The 12,065-nt window shown below is 42.8% G+C and overlaps 2 protein-coding genes across 2 annotated transcripts in view; both read left to right on the forward strand.

Annotated features, from left to right (window-relative positions):
- Positions 1-612: 612 nt before the first annotated feature.
- Positions 613-4,286, forward strand: ticam1 (toll-like receptor adaptor molecule 1). Its single transcript, XM_040021876.1, has 2 exons — positions 613-732; positions 1,188-4,286. Exon 2 carries the CDS (start codon positions 1,319-1,321, stop codon positions 2,969-2,971), a length of 1,653 nt encoding a protein of 550 aa, XP_039877810.1. The 5' UTR covers positions 613-732; positions 1,188-1,318; the 3' UTR covers positions 2,972-4,286.
- Positions 4,287-5,471: 1,185 nt separating this feature from the next.
- Positions 5,472-12,065, forward strand: part of camsap2b (calmodulin regulated spectrin-associated protein family, member 2b) — a 33,694-nt gene continuing 27,100 nt past the window's right edge. The window contains exons 1-2 of the mRNA XM_040013957.1: positions 5,472-6,201; positions 10,724-10,983. Coding sequence (XP_039869891.1) covers positions 6,063-6,201; positions 10,724-10,983 — 399 coding nt within the window. The 5' untranslated portion in view covers positions 5,472-6,062. The remainder of the gene's footprint in view (positions 6,202-10,723; positions 10,984-12,065) is intronic.

Raw genomic sequence — 12,065 nt, forward strand, 5'->3', positions numbered from 1 at the left:
TTACAGAGGAGGGTGTGTGTGTGTGTGTGTGTGTGTGTGTGCGCGCGTGTGCGTGCGCGTGCGTGTGCGTGTGTGTGCTATGTGTCTTATTCCATAAAGAAACTGAAATTCCAGTCTTGAGATATTTAAGGAAGGCATAAAAACCACACTTCCTATAGAGTCACATTAATCCTTCAGAAATGGTTACGTGCAGTAAACATATCACATACCGCTCTCTGCACTCAGAACAGAGAGGCTCTGTGTCTGCGCTGCATTGAAGGACTTGATCTTGGTTTTCAGTGTGCCTGGTGTGACCCCACCCCTGGTAAATACAGGGTTGGAGGTTTCCTCTGAGGATAAAAATACACTTGCCTCTCAGCCGAGAGGGGAAAATGCCAGAATTCCTCCTCTCTTGCACGCCCATTGTGCTCAAGACTTCCACACTTCCCCGCAAGAAGAGATCTTTTTTTCTTTGTCTTCTTGGCAGATTCAAACTGTATGAAAAAGTTACCATACTATATGAAAATACATGTTAAAGTGTTAAATGTTTACATTATAAATAGAGTCTCTTAAGGATGGTACAGCTCTGTAATATGGAGAACCCACGGGAGAGCCGTAGTCTCAGTTGGGATTGAGGCTTCTTCCTGCTTCAGTCTTTTGTCCCTCTTGAGCTCCTGTACTTCGCAAGCTGTGACATCATCAGTATGTCCTCCAAAATTACTTCAGGCTGGCAGAGGCCTACAACTTCAGCAGGTACGTTCACTGGAAAAGTTTAGTGTAGAAGTTTGATGAGACTTATTGAGGCTAGGGTTATTCTGAGGAATCATCGGTCTCTCGGAGCCTTGTTTTTGGATTTTAAGATAAAAAAGTTTCTATCTGAAAACTTAACTGAAGCAGAAAAGCACTCTTTGGGACTTCCTTATTCTGAGCTAGAAACACACACATAGCTCAGTCATAGCTTTTGGAACATGATGCTGGTCCTGATTTCCGTTGTTTTAGTCCAAAATGATCAGATGAAAGTTTATTTTACCTCTACAGAACATAATCCAAAGACGAATAATGAAAGATCACAAGAGGGAGACAAAATGCTAAGCTTGATGTATTAAAATTCATTGAAGTTACTTTTTGAATACAGTTGAAGCACAACATGTTGTGACCACGTGTTAGCTCTGTGATTTCTGACAGGTTTTCTTTTTTTATGCCTAAAGAAAGAGGAACATACAGGAAACGGTACTTCTTCAGCAACTCAAGTCCCTGAAGAACTGAGAATGGTTATGCTCGACAGTCACATGTGATCCTATCGACTTTGTTACACGCTGGCTCACAGGTGAAGTTGAAAATGAGTCTCGAGAGCCGAGCCAACCATGGGACAGGACTGAGGGATGTCTTTGACCTTCTTGTTAAGACACCTTCAGAACGACTCCTTAGTCTGACATTCCAGTTGGGTGACTCTCCTGAAGATAAAATCATACACGCCTTGTGTCTCATCGTCCTCCACAAGGAGGTGGAAGCTCTCGACAAACTCCAGATGTTGACGGACAGCTCCCTCGCTAAGCATGTGGCCGAGAAGTGTCAGATGAGAGGAGGCAATTTAGAAGATTTTGGATCTCATTGCGGTCTCTTTGAAGCTTTAACGGGAGAATCGTTGGCAGAGCTGGCTCATGTTTTTAAAGTTTTGACAGAGCAGAGGCTGTGTGATCCACTGCTGAGAAATCTGGCATACAAGCGAGCTCTTTCTAGTGACTGCGTAAAAACAAGAAATGGTAATGACCTGGAACTATACAACTATAAATTCCTGGAGGAAGCTAAAAATGTCTGTGGGCCTGAGTGTGCAGAGTGGATGTCCCCCTCCAGTGATCAGAAGGCAGAGCCTGACTCCAATCTTCTCAGTAGCGTGGAAAAATCTCAGGTTTCATCAGCTTCATCTCTTCCCAGCCCCCTCAGTGCAAATCTCCCCTCAATGCCCTCTTACCCTACTCATCTGGAGATAAGTATGCCCTCAACAATCTTGTTTCAAGCACACAGAACCTCTCCAGGGAACCCAGGAAACCCCAAATCGAATCCTCCCGTCCTCAGCGTTAAAGAAAACAGAGCACAAAATGTGACCGAGCCACCTCAGTCATCTGAAGCTCAGCCTAAGACCACTGGATCTCCTCCATTTGACCCAAAACAAGACTCAAGTAAGTATGGCGCAGCAGCAGCAGCATCACTAGTGAGCAATGAGAGTGACACGAAATCAGACAATCAAACAAAAACGCCAAGTCCTAAACTACCGAAGACGAGTGTTCCTGGAGAAATACATGAAAGCAAAGCTGTGGAAGAAGAGGAAGAAGAAATATTTTATGCATTTGTTATCTTGCATGCACCGGAAGATTCAGATATGGCCGAAAGCATAAAGGAGAAAATAGAAGCAGTCATTGGTGGTGAATTTGAAGGTGCGACTTTCTCTGACTTTTCCATCGCCGGAAAGACCACTATAAAGAGCATGGAGGACGCCATCAACAACTCAGCCTTCACCCTGCTGCTGCTTACCCGCAACTTCAACACTTCCATGCTGGATCTAAAGGCGAACGCTGCCCTCGTCAACTCTATAAACAAGGCACATAAGTGCAACACTGTGATCCCTCTGCTGCCACGAGAGAACTGCATGCCCAAACAGGATATGCCTATGGTGCTGCAGGGAGTGAATCCACTTGAAGAGAGAAAGAACTTTGAGAAAAAGATCCAAAAGTCATTGTTGCCTGCAAAAATTAAAAAACAGAGATGGATCTGGAAACAGGAGAAAGCTCAGAAACAGACAATGAAGCATTTAAATAAAATAAGCAATCTGACAATCTCGGTAGAACCAAACCTTCGACCAGGGCCCCCGACGGCTGCGTGGCACCCACAGCCAAACATTCATATTGAAAATGCTAACTACATTATGATTGGTAACGACTCTCGAATGAATGTGGATTTGGGAGGAAATGCAAACAGGGAGGATTCCAATTAAACAAAGGGGGAGCAGTGAAGCTGGACATTTTATGGCACGTGTGGCATCAGTTTATATGCTGAGAATGAAAGAAGTATTCATGTTTTTCCTGAACACTAAAGTGTTAAAGCTGTAACGACCACTATGAGGAATTTATTTGCTGTAGTTTACGTCAGTGCAATCAAACCTGTCAGCGAAAGAAATCCCAATAGAGCAGCAAAAGAGCCATTAAGTACATGAAAACAGTGTAGTAGTGATAAAGTATGCTGAACAGAGCAGGGCCATTTTATGGTATAATTGGCATAGGAGTGCCATCTACTGACTAATAAGAGAGGCTTCCTTTTTAACCTCTTCAGCTGTATGAGCTCTTTGCAGACACTAGGGTGCAGCACTCTTACACACTTCTCATCCATTCCCATGACTGCAGTCATCTCGCATAGTCACTGTCCAAAAAGTAATTTTAATATAATTTCCATATTCATCTCAAGTGCTGATTTGAGTATGGCCAAATGTAATCAGTTCAATTCAATTCAGTTTTACTTATATAGCGCCAAAACACAACAACAGCCGCCTCGAGGTGCTTTATACAGTAAGGTAAAGACCCTACAATAACAGAGAGAAAACCCCAACAATCAGACGACCCCCTCTGAGCAAGTACTTGGTGACTGTGAGAAGAAAAAGCAGAACCAGGCTCAGGGAAGGGCAGCCACCTGCAGGACTGGTTGGTGGGGAGGGGAGGAAATTGCTGTGTAAACTTTGGAACAGATGTGTAACATTTGGATGATGATTAAGTTGAAATGAAGGGGAAAAAAATGCAACAAGAAGCAACTTGTTGACAAACGGCGATTGGTTGGAAAGATGATTTTAAAGAACTTGCTGATCGGGTCATATTCATGTCAAAACAAACTACCAGGGAAAACTTTTAAAACCTTTCAAAAGAAACGTACATTTCCAGATGTCTTTTTAGTTCTGCTGATTCTTCTTGTTCTTTTTTTTATATAGATTTACTGTTAGTGTCATTGATATTTCATTTAAGTTCTCCTTGTGTGTCACATTTTCTGATGTAATATCAAAGGGTTTACTGATGGTGATGATGATGTCTTTATCAAACACATCTGTGCTTTATTTCATGGTACTTTTGTCTTCTGTGACTGATCCTCAGTCTCAATTGCTAAGAAAGCATCTCAAGTTGTTATGACCTGAACTTCTGTCATGTAAGAATTTTATTCCGTAAGCTTTGGACCACTGACATACTTCAGAAGGTTATGAGAAACATTTGCTTTTTGCACTTTATTGTGATATAAATTTATTTTAAATAAATTGAAGATAATGATAATTCTCACATCATTTCCACACAGTCAAAATCAAAATGTTGATTATTAGCATGTGAGTTGTGTCGCATCACGTATATTCACCGGGCACTGAAATCTAATGCAGCATTTCTGCTATTAATTCTATTTATATGTTCTCTATTTTCAGTTTTCAAACAAAATGTTGAAAAGCTGATAATTCTTCTTGGCGTTTATTATGAGGCAGCAGACGGTGGTGGTGGTGTACTGGGACTGTCTTCTTTCTTCTGTACAATATTGTCAAAGTTATGAGCATCCTGTCTCAGAGTGATGCTGAAAAACCCACATTTCCTCCAGGCTGGATTATTGTAATTTCTTATTACTGTGAGGTCCCAACAACAATCATCCAGCTGGTTTCAAATGTAAGTAAGAGTGCTGACAGAAACTAGAAAGAGAGATCGTATGCTTTTCATGTTAGGATCTCTCTTTATCTGCCTTTGTAATATCCAGAGGTAGCTTTGAAGTCCCTCTCCTCACATACAGAGTCCTGAATGGTCTGAAGGTCACATATCTTAAAGATGCCATTCTATCACGTAAGTCTAATAGAGCGCTTTGCTTTCAGACTGTGGGCTTACCTGTGGTTCCTCGAGTTTCTAAAAGTAGAATGGGAGGCAAAGACTTAAGCTTTCAGGCTGCCATGAAACCAGCTCCCAGTTTGGACCTGAGGCTCTGTATGTTGCCCGAGAATACTTGGGTATGTGGACTGGAGAAGCAACAGATCAATCCACTGACCTTTCAATTGTTAGATGACCCAATCTACCCACTGAGCCAACTGAGAAGAAGCCCAGAGCCTTCTTCTGATTATAAATTTTCTTCCACATCACATTGTCAGGTTTCTGTGTACATTTTGTAAGGATGCCAACAGTATGTAACATGATACTATGTCTGTAGCGAGCGACAGACGGTCGTACTATAACATCACACTGTGGGAGACTCTGTGCACACCACTGATTGAATATTTTAAGCACATTTTTGAGGTGGGATGCTAACAATTCTGTCCTCATCTCCTAACACTTCAGTGAACTGCGGATCGCCTTCCTATAAGCTGGCCTCACAGCATTAGGAGAACATGTTGAACTAGCTGGAAGTGTATTTCTCCTTGGAAACAACATCTGGGATTTAGTTAACTCCACCTTGGTTTATATTACACTGTGGCGACTCCTGTCAGGACTGAGCAGACTGGGTGGGTGGATCGCGCGTGCGCAGTGCGCTCCATCCTCCGATCAGTGCGGCAGGAAAAGCGCAGGGGAGACGCCGCCGAGATACAGAGGGTGAGAAAACAGTTAGGAAAGGGGAAAAAGAAGAAGAAGGAGAGCGGCATGAACACTAACAGCCAACTCGGTGTGACCGGGGAAGTGCCCCGTGGTGCCGGGCTCTAGCGCTCCTCCCGTGCCACACAGCTGCTCCGTTATGTCGGGAGACCGGAGGATAGTAATGTCAGGGAATGGAGGAAATCTTCAGAAATCCTGCCACTAAACTGCGCCGTGCTGCCAGGGTTTAAGGCTATCACGGAAACGTAACGCTGAGGATGGAGCTCATATGAACCGAGGGGCGCCGTTTAATTTCCAACTCGTCGTGCTCTCAGAAACCAGGCCAAAGTTGTTGGGTTTTTTCTCCCTTTGATTCTTTTCGGTTTTTTGGGAGAAGGAAATTTTGGTGCATTGAATTCCTCTGGACGGGATGTTATCCGCAGTCAGGAGGAACTCCTGCAGACTGAGCCTCCAGCAGCAGCAGTAAAGCAGCGGGTCCCTCACAGTGAAACAATGGGAGATGCGGCAGATGACAGAGGGATGAGACGGACCTTCATCGTCCCTGCCATCAAGAGCTTCGATCACTACGACTTCACCAGGGCCAAGATATCATGCAGCCTGACGTGGCTGGTGGCCAAGGCTTTCGGCTCGGGTAGGTGGTGCCTCGCTCCTCCTTTCCCTTTTTTTTAAATTTATTTTTTGGATGAGAATAGTGGAAAACGCTGTTAAGATAATTATCTAACATGTGTAATAATAAGGCCTGCTGTCGTGTCGGACCGGAGGGTGTGCAAGTGAGACTGTTTTGTAAACAGCATCCTGTAATCAGACTCTCACTGTGACAGACAAACACAATTAAACCTCGTTATTAGGGCAAGAAATCTTCCCATTATTTCCCATTCAAAGTCCTATTTAACCGCACACTAACCTGGAGTCTATATGAAGGCTTAAACTAGCTGGAGCCCATAATAATGTCTCTCCTGGTTACATTAGGCTGGGTTTCTAAAGTCAGTCCATATGTCATATCAGCCTCACTGTGTCCCTCCACTATTGGTTCAGGATTATTGGTTTAACCTTTTGCTGACCTGCTGCTAATTATTCCCAATAGCAGAAGTCAGGTTGGACAGATCGGATCAGCTTCTGCTCATAACTTCAGTTTAGGACTGTAACTTGTTGGTATATTAAGAGAATAATAGTTTGGTCTTAAAAGAAAAAAAAAATCAAAATACTCCCCGGAAGAATGGATTATAAATAAAATGCACACGTGCATTTATTCACATGCATAAAATATGATCATTGAAGTAATCAGTGGGCTGAACCATGCACAGACTCTTCTGCTTTGGCTAATTGTGTTTTTAATCATGGCAAACTTGCTTTTCTCTACATCAGGCCATCTGATAAATGTTGACTAATGATTATTAAACCCAAAGGTTGTGCCAAAGCTTTAATTTTATCATTACATAAAGTGAAGAAAAATGGCAAAGAACCCATAAACACATGAGTTTCTTCACATTTACTTAGTGGAAAAAACATTTAAATGATTATAATGAATTTTTTTCATATCTCCTCCTGAAATGATTCTCTGTGTCTAACAGCTGCTTAGAGCTCACAGGTTCCAGGCAGCCCAGTGTTAGCTGTAGCTTCTTCTGTCATGGTGGTGTTTTCATGTGGATCTCTGTCTGTATATGTGACAGCATGTGTGTGTACCTCAGCGTTAGCCTGTCTCTTGTTCTCTGTGAAACATCTCGGCCTCATAAAGACGGAGCAATTCCAGCATCGTCTGAGCCCAGAGGTTCATCCAGCTGTTAATGAAGTCTTTTAACATCTGCGTGGACACTACACAGACAGACAATGAGGCAGACCTCATTGATCTTACAGCGTTTACCAATGTGAGCACTACGTTACTTTTCTTCAGCCTCAGGAGCAATGACATGGTGGAGAGACATGCAGGATAGTAGCGTGTGAGAAGGCCAAGCTTGGTTGTGCAGGACCCTGCGGCTGTTGCAGCATGCTGCTGCTGCCACTTTGGTGGGGTTTTTTTCTCCCTCCGTGCCTCCGGTGACACAGTTTCAGCTCCCAGCACCGGCGAGAACTGTGGCCCAATTCATAACCGGTCCTCAGAGTCCTGTTTGGCCTAGATAGGAAGCATGAGCTATGGCTTGAGTCCGGTGGTGCTCAGTGGGAACAGCTCTGTTCCCATCAGTTTAAAGTTTGTGCCCCAACTTCAGAGAAATGGATCTGCATGCCATATATGTGTCTAAATACATACAACCCTGAAAATCTATCCTTTTTAAAGCTGCAGACTGATATCACATGAGCTGAAAAGATCAGCAACAGAGTTTGTGATTAGTGTGTGTGTGAAATAAATCTTAGAGCACTTTTGAGAGCTCCCTGTTGGCATCAGATGAACTTAAAACAACAAAGGTCGCCCGAGTTTTTCAGCAGCACGGCCACAGTGCTAACTATTAATAGAATAGAGTATTCAAGGATGTTCTGGATAACGAGAAGCACCGAGTTTGGTTCTCTAGGTGCTCGTGGGTGTTACTGGCCTTTAGTTGACCTTATTTTAGGTGCTCCAGTGTAAATGCGCTCCCCAGCTACTACATCAGAAACTTGATGATATCTGACATGTAACGAGCGGAGTTGTTGAGACCATAGATGTTAGACTTACATCCACCACATCGACAGGAACATAACGTGAGTGTTCTTGGTGCTCCATGTCTGGTAGCTTATGCATTCACCAACAGTTTTCAAACAAGATGTCAGTGTTGTTTTTACACAAATGACCAAAGAAGTCTTTAAAGGTTTAAAGGGACTACTAATAATCAAGATGAGCACTAAACTAGTTACGAGACCCAGTGAAACTAATATGTATTCTATTTAAACGTAGAGCTCTAAGCCAGCAGATATAAACGCTGCTGAGCGGTAATCCCAGAGGTCTCCAGGGGAGCAGTCTTCTCCATGTGGACTTCCTGTGGCAGCTACTTCCTGTCTGTTTCCTCTTTGATGGCCAACACAAAGGAGAGAGTTTTTACTTGACCAGGCAAATTTTCATGAACTCTACAAAAGCGGGGCTCTTCGTCCTAGCCTGCTCTAGCTCCTTGTTTAATTGTTTTATTGACCTTTAAGTGTAAAAGGTCATGTGATTTCTTTAGGACTTTAAAGTGACACAGAAAGCATTATTATCCAAGATCGTTGTCACAGCTCTTTGTGTGGAGTGCAGCTAAACAGTTCAAACAAAAGTGTAACTATCAGACACCAAAGTCACAGTGATGTGAGCTCCTCTCTGCTAATCAACTTTATACTTCTTATAAAAACTCGACTGATTTTTGAACGCTGAGGCTGGATGCAGGAGGGCTTGTTATGGAGCCGTTTAACATCTGCCTGTTGCTTTAAATATCTCTTTTCATCACCCGCTGTCGAAGCACAGGGAGGCTTGTGCTAACCACAGCCACTGGAAAACTGCTGAGGTTTGATCACAAGCCTAATAGAGTTTTTTTTCCCTGCACTGAGCTTTACATATTTGATTTTTTTAAAAAGTTGTTTGGTAAAGCTTTTTCTTCCACACTGTTTTTCTTGTTTCGAAGAGGAAAGCTGTACCTTTAAGATGGATTCCTTCAGTGTCCTTTGTTTTCCTCAGGGTGATTCAGACGCAGGCAGAGAGGAAATGACCCTACACACCAGGAATACACGTGTATTGAAGCACACAGTCTTTTAAAAGTGTGTCACACACACATGCACACACATTCTTATACAGGCGTCTTGTCTGAAAGTCATGCCTGTGGGATGGAAGTTCATATGCGCAGTATGTATGTCATTCAGTGATAGATTAATGACTAGTTCAGCTGTGAGTCACAACCTGTGGTTAACAACAGCATAGTAGGGTGAAAAGGATCCGGAGTGAGCGACTTCGAGAAGCTGTTTTGTGTGTGTGTGTGTCTGTTTCTGTTTGGCTATTTTCTTCAAATCAGATTTACAGGATGAGGTAACAGGATTAGAAGGTGCTTCATGCTTTGTAACACACACTTCCACCAACACTAACACAGGCTCTGAATTGGACATGCAGTAGTCCTCCTGACATATGTGTTGATTACATTCTGAAAGTTTGTGAGTGTCGGTGTGTTAGAGTGTAGCGAATTGTAGCAAAGACGGGAAAAGCAGAGCGTAAAATTCAGGTTTCATTTTTATTATCTGTTTGATTCTCTGTGTGATTGTTTCTTAGCATTGATGCCTTCGGGACTGTTCAAATCCTTCGTGGCGTAGATTCAACAAGGTTAAAGGTGAAAGTTGGACAGAAACGTTCCTCAGATTTTGCTCCATGTTGACACAATAGCGTCACACAGTTGTTCGCTGCACATCCATGATGTGAATCTCCAGTTCCAGCACATTCTGAAGGCGCTCTGTTGGGCAGAGAACTGGTAACTGTGGAGGTCGTTTGAGTACAGTGAGGTCATTGTCGTGTTCAAGAAGCCAGTTTGAGATGATTTGAGTTTTGTTATCGTGCTGGAAACAGTCGTCAGACGATGGGTTCGCTGTGGTCAAAAGAGGCGCATGCCTCGTTCAGGGTCTCTTAAATCACCTTTCTTCCCCATTCGGTGCTCGGACCATGTCTGCATGGCTAAATTCATTGAGTTGCTGCCATTATTGCATATTTGTGTTAACGACTTTGGCATGTTGTCCATCATCATCTTGTTTTTTGGGTTAGCAAGGTACATCCGTAGCCTGTATGGGTGCATCGCACAGACGCAGAGCTACTAGGTATTCACTATTTAAAAAAACAAACCCGGAGCACAGACTTCCTGAATGGCCTGTTAGTAAAATGAACCACATGGGATGCTATAATTTGTGAAGCACTGACACAGAACAGAGAGAGCTGAGAGGTCCTGTTCAGTGAGCATGCATTAGCAGACAGCTAGTAGCTCCAGTCACCTGTTTCCACACCCACCTGTCTCTGTAGGTGGCTATGGTCTTAATTATATTAGCATAATATAATTTAAATGAGTAAGATCTGTGGAAATAAAAGGAAATAACCGTCCTGTGCAGCTTCATGAAGACCAAAACTGAATTTGATTTGTTTATTTCTGCTGTAAAAGTAGAATGGTCTCAAGTGGCCATATGAGGAACTGCAGGTGCGAACTTTGACCTGTCTCATTTTCTGTTTCTGTATTTCCCCTCAGATGCAGTGCCAGAGGAGCTGGCTGAGCCTTTCTACAGGGACCAATACAACCAGGAGCACCTGAAGCCTCCGGTCGCCTGCCTGCTTCAGTCTGCAGAGCTCTACTGCCGGGCGGGAAGCCTGATCCTCCGCAGCGATGCTGTCAAACCGTTACTGGGACACAATGCTGTCATTCAGGCGCTGGCCCAGAAAGGCCTGTACGTCACAGACAAGGACAGACTGGTCACAGAGAGGGATCTGACCAGCACACCCATAAACATGGTGAGTGGAGATGTTTTTGGCAGAATGCCTGAATGAGTTCAGTGAAAAAGTAGGTGACACAGAAGGATTTCTCTGCCTCAATGAGCATTTATTCGTTAGATGTTTTTCATGAGCGTGGACAGCGACATCTTTTGGATTTCAAAGCATGTGTGGATTCACATTTAAAATCCAAAGATCCAAATATGGTATTATCCGTGTAGGCGTTATGTGTGAAATGTGTGATGACCAGTGTTGGTCAAGTTGCTTGAAAAAAGTAATCAGTAACTAATTACTGATTACTTCCCCAAAAGTAATTAATTACTTAGTTACTTTTTAAAAACACGATTTACAACCTGAATAGGTGATAAAGCAATAGATCTTTCAGCCCAAGTCTACTTTTTCTGCATAATCCATCATACAAAATGTAATTAAATGGAAAAGTCTCTTTTTAAAACTTGTTTCATTAGTTTTAACCTTTTAACTTCATGCATCAAGCAGAAATTAAATTATATGCAACATTCTCTGACTGGAAGAAATTTGTTTAATATTTAAACCTATTTTCTGCACATTCCAGCACATAAAATAAAAATATTGTTTTTGTGTGTTTACACTCAGTCTTTCAAATAGATGCAAGTAAAACACAGCAGAAAATAAATAAAATAATAAAAGACTCAGTGGTCCTGTTGCTCTATTTTCACCTGTAAAGCAGGAGTAGGGTAGGCGGAGGTTTACCCTGGTGCAGCGTTTCTCTGTGAGTTTCCCGTTACGTCGTAGCGCACTCGGTGCTTGGTTGGAAGTTTAGGGGTTTTTTTCGCTGTAAAAAGAAGTTTTCTTCCCACGCACAACGGACGCTAATATTTTTGTCACTTTTTATGGAATCAAACTCAAAGTAAGGTCAGTACTTCCACGCGTTAAACGCTGCACGCTCATACTCTCTCCCGCACTCGATATATGATCCATTGCTGATCTGCACACAGCTGTTGTCACGAACGTCACACTCGCTTACGTCACTGTCATGAGACATTCTCGCAAAAAATCACGGTTTTAGTAACGCACTAACGGGAAAGTAACGGTAATCTAATTACCGTTTTTGCGATAGTAAT

This window comes from Simochromis diagramma, unplaced genomic scaffold (genome assembly GCF_900408965.1).
Source record: "Simochromis diagramma unplaced genomic scaffold, fSimDia1.1 OVJJ01000205.1, whole genome shotgun sequence".
Classification (NCBI taxonomy): domain Eukaryota; kingdom Metazoa; phylum Chordata; class Actinopteri; order Cichliformes; family Cichlidae; genus Simochromis; species Simochromis diagramma.